Source organism: Argiope bruennichi, chromosome 2, assembly GCF_947563725.1.
Source record: "Argiope bruennichi chromosome 2, qqArgBrue1.1, whole genome shotgun sequence".
In the NCBI taxonomy this organism is placed as follows: Eukaryota; Metazoa; Arthropoda; class Arachnida; order Araneae; family Araneidae; genus Argiope; species Argiope bruennichi.
This window is the reverse complement of record NC_079152.1, coordinates 78,024,591-78,043,503: the sequence shown is the minus strand read 5'-3', so window position 1 is coordinate 78,043,503 and position 18,913 is coordinate 78,024,591. Positions and strand designations below refer to the sequence as shown.

Here is an 18,913-nt window from a genome sequence, read left to right as displayed (position 1 = left end):
AGAAAAGTAACACAATTAAAGATATTTAAAATTATTTTTTATCTATTACCTTCCGAATTCATTAATCATTAAATTTACAAAAGAAGTGGAGAATGAAATGGACGTACATTATTTTCATTCTATTATTTCATAAATATATTAATTAAAATCTTTTATATGAAAAATAAAATGAAATTGCTGATTTCAATGTGAGATTTAAAGTGAAGTGCCGAGAAGCTAAGCTTATTTATTTGGATTCGAAAGATTTATTTTTAAACCTAACGAAATTAAAAACTGACAAATGCATTTCAGCATTATGATCAAATTTTGTTATTTAAGGTACGTTAAGAAGATTATTCACAGACTATTCTTTAAACAAACCTTCCATTTCTTTCCATTATTTTTATTATTCAAAGTAAAATAATGGTAGATTTCAATGAAGAGATATGGAATATACCATGAATAAAGACACATAAGATATCTATTAAATATGTCATATATTTAATAGATATATGACATATATATATATATATATATATATATATATATATATATATATATGTTGAAAATCTATAGTTTGAATTCATTTGCAGCTGCTAATCAGTAAGCCAAGTTACTTGAAACATATTGTTAAGATGTTCAGTCATTTGTAATGAAGGTAGAATTCACGTGAAGAATATATGAATAGTTGTGACATCTTCCGCGTGTAATAGCAAGAATACAATGTCTGATTTCCAATTGCGTCAATTGAAATATTTTAAATCTGGCTTAATTTTATTATAATTGAAAGAATTTAAATATTCATGAAATATATTCACAACAGTATTAAGAATTTACTAAATCTGCTCATTGGAAGCATTTTTTGATCTGGATGTAATTATATTTAATTTTTAAAGGGTTTAAATTTAATTCAAACAGTTGATCACTTACCTGTAATAATTTTTTAAACTTGCAAAGAAATAGACAATTCATATAAAAAGTATATGATTGCACACACAAATCTCCATAAATTTATAAATTAAATAAAAATTAAACAATTATCTAATAATTTTGCATATATTTTTGACAATGTTAGAATATAAATTTGAGTTTATTTTCTCATACCCAGACATTTATTTCCTGACAAATATAACATATTTGGCAAAGAAATTTTCAGTAGAAATATATGTCGAATTATTTCAAACCTAATATCATAGGCTGGATATAAGACTATTTATATGTATTACTTAATTTGAATTATTTTCTTATCAGAAATTGATAGCACAAATCCAACTTAATCAGGATTCTATAAGAAACTAAAGTTGATGAATTGAACTTTTCAAAAAAATACATAACATTTTATATTAAATATTTTAATGCTTATATTAAAATTTCCAATTAAATAATTAAGTCTTTAAATTATTAGTTATATAATATCTGATTAAAAAAATAACTTGAATGTTTAATAATAATATCAGGTCGCTTATTTTAAAAACCAAAATGCATTAAAAAACTTATTAATTAGCTGAAGGATAGGAAAGCTTAAATTGATAAATAAATTTAAAATCACAGATTTTTTTAACGTAATTGATTACATTTTGTATTAATTGTGAAAAACAGGTAGATTTTATCTTCTATATAAAACATTTCACGAGGTACTTTAAAAACACGTGTTTAAGGGGAAAAGATACTGAATCCACTTTTATCTACAGCCTTTTATAAAAAGGAACACTATGAAAGGTAACAGCGTCAGTTCATCACATAGAAAACGACAAGAACAACATCTTAAATAAATAACGACAACTGAGTGAGATCACACCATCGCTTGAAACGCGAAAACTTTTCACAAGGGCATCTTTAGGAATGGATGAGAAAAAAATGATAGTTTTAAGTTTCACAGGTTATGATAGGCATCCTGTAAAGACGCCCAGTAAGCATATGTCAGTCAACCACTTCTAAGTATTCTGTGTCTCTGGTAGAGCTCAGAATCTCTAGTTGAGCATGTATGTTTTTCATTGTCATTCTCTCTTGAGGTCTAGTTTTCCAGCAGGCAAGCATTAAAAGATATATGTCTTCCGGACAACTGGGTGGACGAGGGAGAACTTTCTGAGATGTGACGTGCTGAATTACCTGAAAAAGTATAAACCATACAGACACAATGCATAATACTTTCGAAATCTACTGATATAAAATGTGAATTCTTGTGTCTCATAATAAAAAGGATACTTATTTATAAAGGTAGTGTGCAAGTCAGTTTGGAAGTATATATAGTAGAAAAAAGTCTTATAAAAAGGAAAAAAAAATATTCTGGGGTAAAAATTTTTTTCGTTAAAACTTAATTTATAGGAAAAAAAAATTAAAAAATTGTAGATTTTTTATAAAATAAAATCGGATGTTATCTATATATATATATACATTAGAAGAAATAAATTTCTTTCTTCAATAAGTTTCGGTAAATATCTTTACAGGCTTACGTATATCATGTTTACATTATCTGCAACGATTTCGTTATCCTTGTAGTTTATTATAAAATCGGCCGGCGTCCTGGCATAGGGGTAGCGCGTCTTCCCCGGGATCTGGGCGTCCCGGGTTCGAGTCCCGGTTTGGGCATGGTTGTTCTTCTGTTGTTCTATCTGTGAGATGTGTGAATGTGCCCTCCTGTAAAAAGGGGTTGTGCAAGCGAATGAGTGATGCGTGAGTGGCAAAGTCGTACTCTTGGCCCTAGTTGGCGCTGCTATAAAAAATAAGAGACGTTCCCCCTCAGGCTTAAATCGCTGTCCTCGTAACAGCGGGCTTGTCAGTGGCAAGTGCCATAAGAAACAAACAAACAAACAATTATAAAATCGCTCCAAATGCGAATGATTTCATTTCGTTTCTTGCGATGTCGAAGTACTTTCGTTGTGCATTGCTTTTCAATTTTAATTGCTCAATTCTTTTCAAAATGTGTGAATTATCTCTTGAGAAGCGCCAGGATGTTATTTCAATGCATCAAGGAAACATTTCAAATTTTGGATCGGTGCGACTGCAGTGAGTCGACTGTTTCATGCCTCATAAAGAAATTCAGTACAGAAGGGACTGTAGATAAAAAGCCTAGGAGTGGTCATCTGAAGTTATCTTCTAAACGTGCAGATACGATTATGCCGTAAACATAGATTTGCAAATTCTGTTACACTTATAAGCGAATGGAATGATTCCACGTCTGTCATTTCCAGCAGTCCCAAACCAGTCCTCAGGAGGCTCTTTGACGCTGGTTACAAGGCACAAGTACCTAGAAAAAAACTCGGTACTGACGAAAGCAATGCAGAAAAAACTATTGGAGTGGGCCAAGGTGCAAAAAATTTATTATTGCGGGATGGAGACAAGTTATATTCAGCGACGAAAGTCGCTTTTCTTTAATGTCTGATAAGCCTGGCCACGTTTGGCATAAAGAAAAGGAGCGTAAGAGGCCGTAACGCCTGGTTCGCCCCTTTAAAATACCCGGAAAGTGTAATGGTGTGGGAGTACATGTCATATCAGTGAAATGGACGACTTCATTTTCCTTTTGTACAGGGAACCATGAATATTGACAAGTATGTTGGTGTGCTGAAGGATTAATTGTTTTGTAGTACTCATGACATGTTCCCAAGGGAGAAATGGATATTTCAGCAAGATATAGAATAAGTTAAGACAAACTTTACAATTAATTTAAATTTCATTTCATTTCAGTTCTGGCATCTATATCGAAACTTTCATTATTTTAGGTTAAGGCTGCATTTGCAAAATAAGGTATTAAAGTTTTCACATGGCCAAGTAACTCGATATATTTAAACGTCATTGAGAATTTATGGTATAAAGAAAATAAGAGAATCATCCCAGAACGAAACAAGAATTTCATTAAACAATAATTAAATTTTGGCACTATGATATACCGAAAAAAGTGTTGCAAATTCTTGTGGATTTCATGCCTAACATAGTGACTGATTTGATCAAAGCTAAAGGCGGCCCAACCAGATATTAAATGCTTTTTGAACTGAACTCTTTTATTATCTTTTCTGGTCAAAAGAACTTAAAATGTTTTCTTTACTTCATTTTATTCCGGGAAACCAAAATGGATTCCGATATTGATAACTTGAACATTTAATTTGTATTTATTCTTTGTAAAATTAAATAATTTTTTTTGTTCAGTAACTTAATTATATCTTGCTTTTAGACTAATTTAACATATTGGCATAAGAAATATCGCTTTAAATGAACAAAAAAAATTTCCAGCTTATTCTGTAAAAAAAACGTGACATTTTGCAAACTTGCAATCCTTTTGACCAATGGTGCAATATATATATATATATATATATATATATATATATATATATATATATATATATATATAATGATTTTTAAATTTAACTTCAATTCTAATTAATTTCGAAATATTTATCTTAAATTAGCCCATATTAACTTCATTCTAAAATATTCCCTTATTTCCTGATCCCATTACACTTTTTTTTACCTAATTAATTCACTTGAATTTTTGTAAAAATTTTTACGTCTGTTTCTCCCATACTTAGGGTGAAGGGATAAAATATTACTGACTTAAACAGATTCTTCTAAAAATCCTTATGATTCCCTTACCTGTGATTGATATATGATGGAAATCCCTATTAAAAAATCTCACAGTATATATTCACAGGGACAAAATTTTCCTAAGTTTTACCTCATTTCGTTTTGTTTTGTGCTCGTCACTTCTGCTTGTGCATAATTCGTGCCTCCCGGGATGCAATAAAACGAATTTAAAAATTCAAAGTCTTCTTCTCTGTCTTTGGTCACGACCCTGCTTCAAAAATTATGCTCGCTCGCTCTCTCACTCACTGACACACACACACACGTGCGAGCGTACACGCACACGCACACGCGCACACGTACACTCACTTACTCACTCAGAGATAGAGATAGAGAGAGAGAGAGAGAAAGAGAGATCACAAAATCTTCCAGTGAACAACGAAAGGATCAAAAAATGATTCTTTAATAGACTTTTAATTTGCAAATGTGTTTTTATGAAGCGTGATGGCATACTCCCAACGCACAGATCAGAAGTTCGATCTTCGGGTTGGGCAATGTCGGCTCAGCCTTTCATCCCTTCAGTTAGTAGATAAACTGAGGACCAAACATGCTTGGGAACTAAACACTGGGTTCTGCATTAGGATGACCACCTAACCGGGAAATATGCCTGGCCTCCCCTTCCTCCCCCGCCAGGGCTTTCGGTCAAGAAAGCAGATATGTTCACTGTAGGCCTTGCCCCAAATGGGCCGTCGTGCCTCTGAATTTAGTTTAGTGTGTTTTCACAGAAGAAATATGTATGTATTGCTGCAAAACATTTGATATATGACAGCATTTTGTGAGAAAATCGTTAAAAAGGATGGTTTGTGAATTGGAAGAAACTGTCTCTACTTATATTATTAACATCTTCCATACTGAGATATTTAATAAGTTTTCACTATAGAAAGTTATTTTGAACAGACAATTATTTAGATATCTTAAATTTAACTTCAGACTAAACTTAAAATATTAAAAATTTTTATATTAATGTAAATAATAAATAATTGTGAATGATATTCTATGTATTGTATATTGTTTACAGTTTTCTCATAACTCTACTTTAGATGCTTTTATCATTAAAGTTACATGCAAAAAGTTTCTTTCAGCTTTAAACATGTATTGTCCACCTTTTTTTATAATTTTTTAAATTATTATTATATTGCTTTAAAATATTATATATAGTAGAGTTAAAAAGGACGTATTTTAAGGATTGGAAAATTTTGAAGTTCAAAATTTAAATGCCTAACTTGGTTTAAAAATTTAAAGATTAAAAAAATAAAATGTTTATGATTTTTTCTCCTGGTTTGTGTCTTGAACTGAGCGACCTAAGGGATTCGGGGAAATATTTAATACCGGATTTCTTCTTTCCTTCTCTTTCTTGTCGTTTGTGTCTTCCGTTGTAATAGCCTCATCACTTTATCTGGGGAGCTTTTGGCTCAAAAGGCGGTTATTAATGCCACGTTCACTACTACTTCATTTGCACTACGGCTATTTCACTACAGGTGTACCAATGTATGATGCTATCAGCCAATTACCTAGTAGATTTACGAATCACGCAAATGTGCTTCTCTCTTTGAATTTTTTTATATATTTTACATTCAGTTTTTACTTAAAAATGATTTTATTTTTTCTGCAATAAAAATGTATTCATTTTATTAGTATGAGATTGTTGATAACCTTCCATATTATCTGTGGTCTATTTATCTCACATTAAAAAAGTTATTTATATCGGTGTTTTCTAAGGAAATTCCAAAATTTTATCTGTAATGTTCAAATCCAAATTGTAGCGTATGGTTTTTAAATACGATTTTTCTCTTTCCAGAACTAAAATAAAATACTCATTTACTATTAGAAGTTTTAGCCTGTGTAATTATTTCTTAACGGTAAATTTAGATGTTTCTTATAAAATTTTAGGATTTGTTTTGATACTTGAGTGATCTGAAAATTCAAAGTTTTTCAAAGCTTTACCATCGATTAGCATACAATGCCGTAACGTTTGAGCGCTAGTCGAACGGAACAACAGAAGAAATCGATATTTTCGTTTTACTTTGTTGTAGACTACATTTATAGAATTCTAATTCACGGGTGTTTTCCTGCTACGATGCTGACAGAATGCTTTCAGGATACGAAGCTATTTATATTTATACTTCAGAAAACATTAGCGTCAACTTCGTTATGATGAAAATGTGAAATTTTAATTTCGATCCTATACCTGCCATTTCTTTTAGAAAGTCGATCATTTTTTTCGGATTATTGAATTAAATCATTATAAATTTGTGTTCGAAATTTACATTTTACCTTTTGAAAATCTAAGAACAATGAATTAATATGATATTTGAATAAATTTGGTAGCAAAAGATTTTATTGAAATATTTTAGATTCTTCGACAAATTTATGGAAATTATTGTTTCAGATTGTATTACTATTACAAATAATATAATTGTTCCAAATAGAGTATAAGTCCACTATAGATGATTGAGGGATAAGTAAAATGGACATTATAACAAAATATATGATTTGCGTTTGACGAAGCAGTGAAAGATGAAAGGTGTCTTAACTTGGCAAGAATTGCAATTATTATAACCTAATCGTCTTTTACAGCCATATTGTTTGCCAAGGGAAATGGTTATGTTTTATTAAAGATAAATTGGGTTGATGTAACTTCATATCAACAATTCTTTCAAATTGTCAAATATTAATGCAATAGCATTTTAATTGTGTGTGAAATTTTATTTTGAAGCTCACATAATGCTATAAAATTGATCGCAGTAGGATTTTGAGAGTTCCACTTGTTATCTTATAACAAGGAATAATTTTAAATGATTGCAAATTTTTACTTGGTGTAAAAACATTAGTAATGATGCAACAATATTCAAATAACTTTGACTTAACAAGAATATTTTTCCTTTATAATTTAGAAATATAATTTTGTTAAGAATGCTTATTTAAATAAGGCAAATACCAATTTAATGAACGAGAAAAATTGTTAAAACTTTTTCAACAATATTTTTTTCAGGTTAAAACTTTTCTGATGTAATATGATACACAAAATGAAAATGGCTAATGATCGTAGCTTACCATGTGATATTTTTAAATTATTCTTTGCAAAAACTTATTAATTTTTATATCAAAATAGAGAAAAATTGTTTTTATGTAAAGAATAATAATATTGATCATTTAGAAACATGTTTGTAAATTTTAAGTAATCAAACTTTAAATATTTTATTTTAAATGTGGCCTAAATAGATTTTTTTATATAAATTAATATCTTTAATTAATAGATAAATCACATAAATTGAGAAATACTTCTAAAGAATTCGCTGAATTAAAGAAATATAACGCTCTGAAAATTCTGCTAAGAAACAGTTGTGGAATCAATGCCTTTCAGCATGATAAATAACAAAAACGTCATTGAGATTAAGTAATTAATGACTAGTAAAAATATTCTATACAGTTATACAAATATATATACATTTTTCATTTTGTCAACTAAAGGAGCTGATTTAACAAGGATATTTGGGAAATTTTGCAATTGTAGATATTAAACTGCATCATCTAAAGATTATAATCAGACCAATCCGTTTGTAAAGCACTACTTTACAAATCAATGCAACTAGGTATAAACTAATTTCATACAAATTAATATTAAATATGGTCTAGATATAAAATTTATATTATGCAATTAATATAAATTATAATTAATGTAATTATAATTATTTTAGTAATATTTAATTTAATTTAACATAAATTATAATTATTTTAATAATATTTAATTTAATTTAACATAAATTATAATTATTTTAATTTAATTTAGCTTATTATTATTATTTTATATTAAGAAGTTAATTTTCTTGATTCTATTAACTCCTAAATGGTATAAGTTTAAAAGACTTAGTATGATAAAACATAACCTGCACTTGAGTATATAATTTTAGCTAGCAAATCATAATTTTAAGTTGTTATACGATAATTAAATAGTTATAAAAATTTTATCATTTTTATATGATTTTTATCATGAATCATGTTTATATCATTTTATAGATTTTATATTTATATTTTTATTCTAATTTTTTTTCTCATTTTTATTTTAAAAAGTGATGGTTTAATAAATTTTACAATTTATTAAGTCATTATTTTTTTATATTATTCTCTTTAAATCTGACTTAAATTGTTAGAGTGACTATTCTCAAAATAATGTGACTCTAATAAATATGTGTTTCTTCGTTTAGATGCCTAACATCTGACTATACAAATGATCAAATTTCGTGACTAACAAACACGAAAATAACTTACCTCATGATTTGACAATTCATACCATGGTTGTTTTCCAAAAGTGAAGATCTCCCACATGACAACACCAAAGCTCCAAATATCCGAGTCTATGGTGAATTTCCTGTAGAGAATGCTTTCAGGGGGCATCCAGCGGATCGGTAGCATATTATGTCTTCCAACCTGTCGAAAAGGCAAGTCAAAGATATATCATTTGTACGGATTATTGGTCATAGATACGACGTTCATGATAACAAATGAGGTTCAAGGAGCTGCAAATATTGATTAAGCGTTGGGGATAAGAATGATTCATATTCCTCCGTCGTGGCTTTGTTGAATATTGATATGTTACATGTGGTGACATTACTTCTGTATTGTAGTTGTTTTTCTTCGAAATTTAATTTGATTGAAAGGTTCTAGAGAAACATGAAGCAATCTTATAAATATTCCATTTATAATACTTTCCCTTAAAAACATAGTTTCCTTCCTAAAATTCTTATTAACATTTTCTTGGCTTACAATTAGTAATTAGTAGTTTAATTCAAACAACTTTGCTTTTCTTTATATTTATTAAAATTTATCTCAACTTTATTTGAAAATTTGATTTTATGTGACTTTATCGAAGAATATTCGATTCTTCTTCATTATCAATAATATTCGAGATATTTGAAATAAATTCGTTGGCATCAAAATGAAATTGATCATGTAACATGGCTGTTAGATTTTTGATAAAATTTGTAATTTATTTTAGCAACTTCATCATTTTTAGAATGGAAATAGTATGTTTTGTACATCATTATTTTGTGCTGTTTGAAATTTTGGATCTACAACTTTTCTTTAATTTTATAAATTATCTCAAATATTTTTTTTTCTAAAATGCGAAATCGACTGGTATTGACTGGCTGAAACAGATATAAATGGTAAAATAGAAAATGATATGTTCTTAGAATTCTCATTACTGCATTCAAATATCACAAACTATTTAATAAAATACAAGATTATTTTTTTAATAATTTTGATGAAAGAAAAAAATATTCAAAAATTGTGTATTTAAAGATATAAAAATGATAAAGATATTCTTTCACGAAAATATATTTTAAATTTTTGCATTTAAATATGATATTTAGACAGATGAATACATACAGTGTTTAATTATATTTTAATTTCAATTAACCTTTATTGTGCGATATTTTTTTTAAAATATAAACTTCTCTTCATTAAAAATATTTCTTTCCAGAAAAATAAAATATTTATGCATCGTCTAAAAAATGTTACTAAACATTTTTTGCTTGTTCTAGAAATTATTATTTTTTTACATTTTTACTCTAGATAAATTTATAAATTGAAATCATTGTTTGGAAATTTTGTCATAGGTTGTTTCATTTGCATTTGATTCCGCAATAAATTTTTGATTATAACTAAAATAAATAAATAAAAATGTACTAGATTTCTCTCTATTGCAACCAGTTCATTATAAAATATAATTATTGGAAAAAATGCCAAAATTCTGGAGGGATAATTGACAAGGTGTTTACGGAAATCCTCACTAAACTTTTGGATTTATATTAATTAATATATGCTTTAATTGTAGTTTAAACGTAAATTAAAAATTCTAAAATCTGATATGCATTTTAGTATAGATAATTCTAAGTTTAAAAATTAAATGACTTTGAATTAACACACCATTTTACAAAATGTTGAGAAATAATCAAAAATAAATTATTTATGCGTTTTAGTAAACATCCATGCACATTAATAAGAAAAAGTTAGCATATGAAAATTTCGCCTAATAACTAAATTCCTAAGTAAAGTAATTTATATTCTAAAGGTTTTAGGAAGGTGTCTAATTTACATACATAAAGAGTAATTAGGAGCAATCCTTTGATCTCCATACATATAATATGCAATGAAAAAAGGTAAATATAAAAAATAAAGTATGAAAAATAAACAATTTGCAAAGAATAATAAAAAATACTATTATTATTCCAATTTAATAAAGATACTATATATTTTATAAATCAAAAGGAATGGATACTACAAAAAGATCGATTAAATTTATTTTTCAAACTTGCATTCTACATATAAAATATTTCTTGCCTAGTATCTTGATTAATAGTAATGTAAATTGTTGCAATTTATAATCATATTGTTTAATTTCGTAGAGAGATAAATATGAAGACCTATAAGAAAACCTATTTTATAGACATATTTATTAACAGAAGGTCTTCATTCTTATTTAAGAACAAAAGATAAATTGATTACAAAAATAAATATAAAATTCTATCAGATCATATGCAATATTTCCTTTATGTTTTCATTGCATTTCTAATTATCCATTCTCTTAGTTGAAAATTAAAAATATTCGCATAAACAATCTCTGAATTATCTTTAAATTTGAATTAATAATAATTTTTAATATTTGAAATTTTAAAATTTTATTTTTGTCGGGAAAAGAAAACCTTAATACTTTTATGTAAGCAGTTTAATATAAATTTTATAATAGAATACTTTATCGTTAAAATATGATTCTTATATCACGAATATTTTAAGCCGAACTATATAAAAAAAAAAAAAAAAAAAAAAAAAAAAAAAAAACTAAAAAGCCGTAACTTCTTTGTTGTGACCTTGAATGCTTTCTTTTTGGTAATAAATTAATACATATTTTTTAAATTCCTTTTAATTTATTAAATAAAATGAAAATTTGATTAAAAAAGCCCTGCCCTCATTTCACAGAAAGGGACATTTTTAAGCCGGATGGCTGATTTTTTTTGACAATAAAGTAAAGGTAAAGTATTGGAAAATGCCAACTTAACTTAAAAGGCCAACTTAAAATGATAAATAAAATAAGTACTTTTTCACATTAGTTCTATGAAAAATCTTCCTACAAAATTCTAAATTTTAATTTCTATAAAATACAGTAATTTTGCAAATAAATATAGAAATTTAATGACATTATTATATTTCTTTTCTTCTTCAAAATTTTGTAATGCATTTTCAGTCATCATTTTTCTTGCATATATAAAATTGTATATAAATAATTTATCTAAAAATTTCTTTAACTGTTAGATTCTTTCAAAACCTACACAAAAAGATACAAATTTAACTATTTTTTATTCTAAATATATATGTTATATAATATTCCTGTTGATTGTTCAACTGTCATAAGATATTTTTTTTTCCCTAACCAGTGAAAAAAACCAACTGTTTTTCCACTTTAGTAATTGTCTACGTTATTCAAGATTTTAAGAGTTTTTATGAATGTTGGGATCATTTAATGTCTTAAAAAATGAAAACATACTCGGTAATAGTCTGTGCTGTAGACGTCTCTAGACATTCCGAAGTCTCCAATTTTAACGACCAACTGATCGCCAACCAAGCAGTTTCGAGTAGCTAAATCCCTATGAACAAAGTGTTGACTGGCAAGATAATCCATTCCGGCTGCGATTTGGCATGAAATATGTATCAAATCTGGAATCGTTAGTTCTGGATACTTGTTTACATCAATTTCAGTACTTTCATTATGTGGTGATCGGTCTCTGAAAGAAAAAAAAAAGATTTTAATGTATTATGCATGCATGTATTATTGAAAATATTCATGAATGTGTTAGTGGTAAATGCAGTATTTTGTGTATAAATAAGATATTTAGATACATTTTGCCATAGAGAAACTAATGTTCGTTATGCATTCGTTATTATAGGGAAGCAGTTGTTGGAAGAATTGAAATGGTGCGAGGAAGGTATTACACATTCAAGTAGTCTTTTAAATGAATGTTATTTTGCTAAAATAGCATTTTTGGCATAAAACAATAATAAAATAACCATAAATAATAATTAGCTTAATCATTAGCATAAAAATAGGCATAATAATTAGTATAACCATAAGCATAATAATTATCATAAAAACGTTATGCTTTACTTGAAAAATATTACAGTTGTACGAATCGAACGTTATTGAATTACTTGTACACTAACTCTTATATTTCCATTTATTTTAATGCTATTTTGTTTACATATTATCATATATTTTGAAGATAAAACATTAAAGCTGAAATTTCACATATGCCCTTTATTAGTAATTTTGAGGTCCACTAATCCCTTAATATAAAAATTTATTGGGCTCAGATCGACAAGTATTGAAAGTCAGAAGTAATTTTTCGATAAGAAGCCCCTTTGTGAGAATGATTGGAATGAAAAAAAAAAAAAAAAAAAGGAAATAGAAAATGATTCCAATGTCGAAATTTCATTCTAGACCCGAATTGTGTTTGTAAAATATTTCTTCTATTAAAAAGTATATTTATACTACGTAAAGTGCTATTCAATTCTTCAAAAATATAACATTACCTTAAAATATAATATAATATAATACATTAATGAGAGAATAAGAGCAAAAAGATTTTCTAATTCAAAAAAAAAAAAAAGGATGTTCCATAAATCATCAATACTAGACTGCAAAAAGCAGTTTTTTAAAACTCTACCGTTTAGTCAAGTATCTAGGTATATGCGGATTCTTCATCTAGAGTCAGACATCATTAAAAATAAATTAACAGACAACGCCGGTGGGGAATTTTCAACGTGGGTCTTGAAAAAAACTAAACATAAAATAAAATGCTTTTTGAATCATTTCTTGACTCTGATATAACTGAGGTGATGTTGTATGAGAATATGAGAAATCAGAGCTTCACATATTGCAACTTTTTTATTTTAAAGATCTTAGCACAGTTTGTTCTAGATAAGCATGCATAGCGATTGCTGAAATATAGCCTACTTTTATTCGCGGACATGAAATAGCGAAAAAAATATATGCTACTTCCTCATGAAAGCATGCATGCTTCATTGAGTCTCATCTGCTCATGTTTAAAGCTTTGTGAAGGCATTAATCATTAATAGTTCTGGGAAAGATAAAGTGAGGGATGAAAACACTAAGATCAAATTTACCATACACTCAACAAACTAAATTCCCCTAGATTTGTGACTGTGAGTTTATTGAAAATGCCTTTTGCGCCAGTATTCTCCAGTCACGCTGCAATAACTCCATGATAGCATTAGGCAGGTCATAGTTGAAATCTGTCTAGGCATGGAGGGCTCAGCTATCACAGTTGCTGCGATTCGCCCTAGTTGTAACGTACAGTATGCTGATGGTATTGTCGATCACTCATCTATTAATTATAGAAATGAACGTGTGTGTACAGGCCAGGTCATTTGATTTAGGGTTACCAAACTGCACACACATATACTTTGGTGGGTGGAAATGTGCATCTCGGAAAGATGATGACTTTTCTCTTGAGATGACTTTTCAAAATTTTAATTAATTGAAAATTAATCTAGATTTTTTTATATACTTTATAATAATTTCGAAAAATATAATGTATTAACATAAAACTTTAAAAAATATTTTCTTTACATCGTTCGAAAATCAGAAATTCTAATGCTTGCAATGATGTTAATTTAGTTGCTGCAAAATTCATCAGTGCATATTTCATTAACTTTTAATGATATTTTTAAATATATGTTATAACATCTTTGATACCTTATAATCATTTAAACCAATTTATGAGAGATGGTTACTAATGTCTTTCCAGTCTTCATTTCAATAATTATATCTTATTCCGATTTCAAATATTCTTAATTAATCGCTTAAATTTTCATTACCTAATTACAGATTTTCTACCTTCTTAAAATATAATTTAATCCATTTTTAGGAATAAAGAATTAACAAAAAAAATGTAGATCACATTTCAGTTAAAGATTTCGTTAAAGAGGATTGATTTTATTTCAGATTAACTGTTTCGCCGATGATATAGAATATATTTAGTTTCAATTAAAAGTTTTAAGCTTAATCTTATATTAATGTTTATCTTATTGAAGTATTTGCTTCATAACTTCGAGTCTCTAATCATTCTTTCATCTTTTGACATTAAAGATTTATTTCAAATTGAAAAAGATTTTCAATTTCCTTGAAAATTTATTTCAAATTGTGCGTTCCGTTTTCTATAATTTAATTTATCTTTTTGATTCATCATTTAAACTCACCAAAATCTTCCATATTTTCATAGGTCCTTTTAATTTTCAAATTTTAATGAGAATTTTAGTTTATCAAAAATTAGATTGAATTTTAGAGTTTTCCGAATAATAACTTCCGAAATAATATTTCGGAAGTTATCAAATAACTTTGATAACTTCCGAAATTATTATTTAACAAAAATTATTTTTATATTGTTTCAAAATTTAAATTATTGTCTCCTTAATAAGTCTAATTTAATTGCTGAACCCATCTTTCTTCAATTTTGACTTTTTTTATATATTTCTTTGACTAATTTTCAAATACAGACTCTTGCCCTGATATTCAAACTGTTTTCATTATTTTGATAAACATGTCATTGTTTCAAACTAAAGAAGAAAGATTATATTTAATATCTGAATGGTAAGCATATAGACAAAAAGTGATTACAATACGGCGAAATTTAGAAGGTAATCGTACTAATGCCTTTAACAACAATGTGATGCCACGGAGCTGGTCTTCTTTAAGGAAGACTGATGTGCACAAACAAGAGAACATATGTAAGATTATTAAAATAAAATGGCTTTAATGTCTGAGAATTTGGCAGAATCATGGACAAGAAGTAATGTCTATGCCATTTAAATGATCAAATACAACGAATATCCTTCCGAAATAAGCTGGTCACGAAAAGCGGTTAGTTTAATAAATTATGCAATGTAAATTTAATCGATTGCCTATAATTTTTAGGGTTTAAGTATGAAATTACTAATTTTAAAATAAAAAAAATGGATTAATTACATTTTTTTAAAAAACTATATTGATTTGGAAGTATTTCAATAATTACTTCTTATGATCATTTCAATAATTTTTTTTCAAATTTTTAATAGATGAATAATTAAACGAAATCGATTAACAAACATTAAAGCTCTGTTTGAGCTATGGCAGCACGAAAGTGCTAAAAATGTCATGTAGATTTGACAATTAATCATATTTTAATAAAATGCGCATTTATTAATGCATCGTTTACACTTTTTAAAGTCATCGTCATTAACTTTACAAGACCTGATGGGTGAGAAATTCCACCCAAAAATTTTTAAATTTTTAAAAACCATTGGCTTTTATACATGCATTTAGCACTTTTTAACTTCTGTTCAATTTGATATTTTACATTGATTCATTGTAACGCTTTTTTTCGCATCAGTATTTCATTTATAAATTCATTGACAGTATACATTTTTGCATTTTTATCTTTGCTTATATATCTTTTGTTTTTATATCTTAGCATATGTGTTTTTATAGATTGTTTTATGTTTTTACCATCTACATGGCGCAGCATAGACAAACATGTCTCTTGTGACAAAAGAATAACCACCACCACCAACGTCTATTTGAGTTATAATGCTGACTGCGATTCGAAAATATTTAAAATAGAAAAATCGATTTCAATATTCTACTTGTCTTGTTTAAATTTAAAATTTTCTTCAGGCATATATAATTCAGGGATGAAAGGCAGAAGAAAAAGTGATTCGATTTCAAAATTTGAAAGGACTGCCTTAAAAAACAAGTCTAGAAGAAACGGTTTTTACTGAAAGGAATTTTACGCCCACGTTACTGCGAAAAAAGTCTCTTGTAAAGTCACTGAGTTGAAAAAAGTCACTTGAAAAGTCACTGAGTTGAAAAAAGTCACTTGTCTGTTACTGCTTTGATTAGATTGTGCTGCTAAAATAGATTGGCCTTCCCTTTCGTATAGAACTATCACGTATCTTGTTTTTATAGAGAAGTGTCTGGTTTCGAAAGAGTACCTTGCTTTCGACAGTGAAATTAAAATGAAATAGTAAGCAAGTCTTATATTAATAATATGAATACACAATAGTAATGAATGAATTCTACCTTTCAGAATAGTATTAAATTATTAGCCTTTTTTTCTAACTGAACGTTTCGTTTGCAATAAATTTAAAGATACATAAAAAAAAATATCTTTAGCTAAAAAAGAGGATAATTTTTTTCGTTTTTAAGTTAAATGTATTCGCAGTTGTGTAGCTAATCCGTAGCTAAATATTCGGAAAAACTCCAAATATTGAAATTTTGTATAGTTTTTATATTTTAAACCATGCATATTGTAATAAAGTCTCTTGCAATCAAAATATAATATCCATGCCTTTAAATCTATGCATGAGGGAAAAAGGAACATCATTTTTTTAAAAAAATTATTCAGTGCAAACGATTAAAACACTGTAAACTGGATCAATGAGGATATTATTTATATACATCAAAGACTATTAAATAATCTTAAATGCAAATGTTTTTTTGTAGTCTAATACTATCGATAGCTACTAATAATAGGGATGAATGTGTGTATGTACGTGTATTGGTCCTGCATAGGATAAATCCTAATACTCAGAGCTACAAAATTTTATTCAGATAGAATTTACAATGGAATAGGATACTGCACTTTTGAATGGCTTTTTGAGAAATTTTAATCAATACATGATACGTCTTAATTGCCGTTAATATACATTTTGTTTGATAGTCATTATTTGGGCCTCAACAATGGAAGTATTATTAATGGAAAATGAATGGGAAATTAATTTACCAAATATTAATAATCTGACTATAGACACAAACTGAAGTTTATAAAATATCAATCTACATCAATAAACATCGAATTTTTGAAAAAAAAATTCGAAAAATTTTGAAAATTCGAAAAAATTTGACCTTTAAAATATAACACTTTTCTTTCCATTTTATATTTTTTAACTTCTTTAATAGGGATTGAATAATAAATTTCGCTTTTAATGAAACTATTTATTATTCCATTGAAAATAAAATGCTTCAAAGCATCCACTAAATCAAGATTTTAAAATAAATTTATTTAAACGTGTTAAGATATTTATTAGGATAGTTATTATTAATAATTTTTTATCTTTAAAATAGATTTGTGGAGAGGACAGAATACACTTCGAAAAATCAAATTGCAGAAACATATTTATAATGGAATAATTTGTAAAACATAATAAAAACTATGACTTAAATAACAGATATCAGTGGATAACAATTAATATAACCAGGTCAGATTAACTTGGGGTTATCAAAAGATTAATCAGCCATTGTATTAAGTCTAACTTCCTGGATAAAGATACGGAACCACAAGAATTCAAACATTAGAGATAAACTAGAAAATTATTTTTGAAATGAAAATAATGAAACTTTATTTCGTCTAGAATGTGTAATACATATATGTTTTGCCTTATCAGGTTACCTTCATGTACAAATCTGGATAATAAATTTAAAAAAATAACAAATGAATTATTTTGAAGTTTATTACAGTGTCAATTTTAGATGCCACTATTATGCAAAAGAAGTTAGCGTAGTATATGCATATCTATATATGTATATATATATATAATTTAGAATTTAAACGCACACACACACGCGGGCGCGCATATTTTGATAAAGGGCGCAAATTCGATATTTATATGCATTTCTTCCAAATAAAATGATTTAAATTTTGACAATATATAATTGTTTATTGTATTTAGGATATTTGGCTAGGAAACAAGGGAATTTTATAACAAACAAAGGAGTTTAATGAAGTAATACTTTTATTGATGAGCATAATAATATATTGGTGTAAATGAATCTTCAAAAGTTGAACAGTTTTTTAATCTTTTTTTTTCTTTGTAAAGAAGAAAATTATCAGCTGGAAAAGAATATTTATCATTTTTAAATTCGTTTTCAAAATACGAATGCTTTCTATGAGAAATTTATAAACCACATAAATAAAAACTAATATTATAATATTCAACTAGATAAATTATTAGATTATAAATTAATAAAATGGCTTTTCCTCTAAACATAATTTGAAGACAAGTATTTTCGTTAACTTCCAGATTAACAAAGCAAAAGTCATCTTGACATAAAATGTAAGCAAAGGTTGTATTTTGATAAGTGATTGATTTATTACGCTTTTAATGTCCCTAAATCAAATGCATACTCATAAATAGTTCTAAAATTTTTATCAAGAATATCTAACAATATTATTTAAAATATTTTAAAATAGCCTGGTTGGTGTGCATAACAAACTGATTCTACTGAAATTATATTTTAATTAAACTT

The 18,913-nt window shown here is 27.2% G+C and overlaps 1 protein-coding gene across 1 annotated transcript in view; it reads right to left on the bottom strand.

Moving 5' to 3' along the window:
• Positions 1–1,835: 1,835 nt before the first annotated feature.
• The window catches only part of LOC129962226 (BDNF/NT-3 growth factors receptor-like), a 74,901-nt gene continuing 57,823 nt past the window's right edge, over positions 1,836–18,913 (bottom strand). The window contains exons 9-11 of the mRNA XM_056075965.1: positions 12,098–12,335; positions 8,824–8,982; positions 1,836–2,088 (exon numbers count right to left, since the gene is read on the bottom strand). Of these exons, the coding sequence (XP_055931940.1) occupies positions 1,900–2,088; positions 8,824–8,982; positions 12,098–12,335 (586 nt within the window). The 3' untranslated portion in view covers positions 1,836–1,899. The remainder of the gene's footprint in view (positions 2,089–8,823; positions 8,983–12,097; positions 12,336–18,913) is intronic.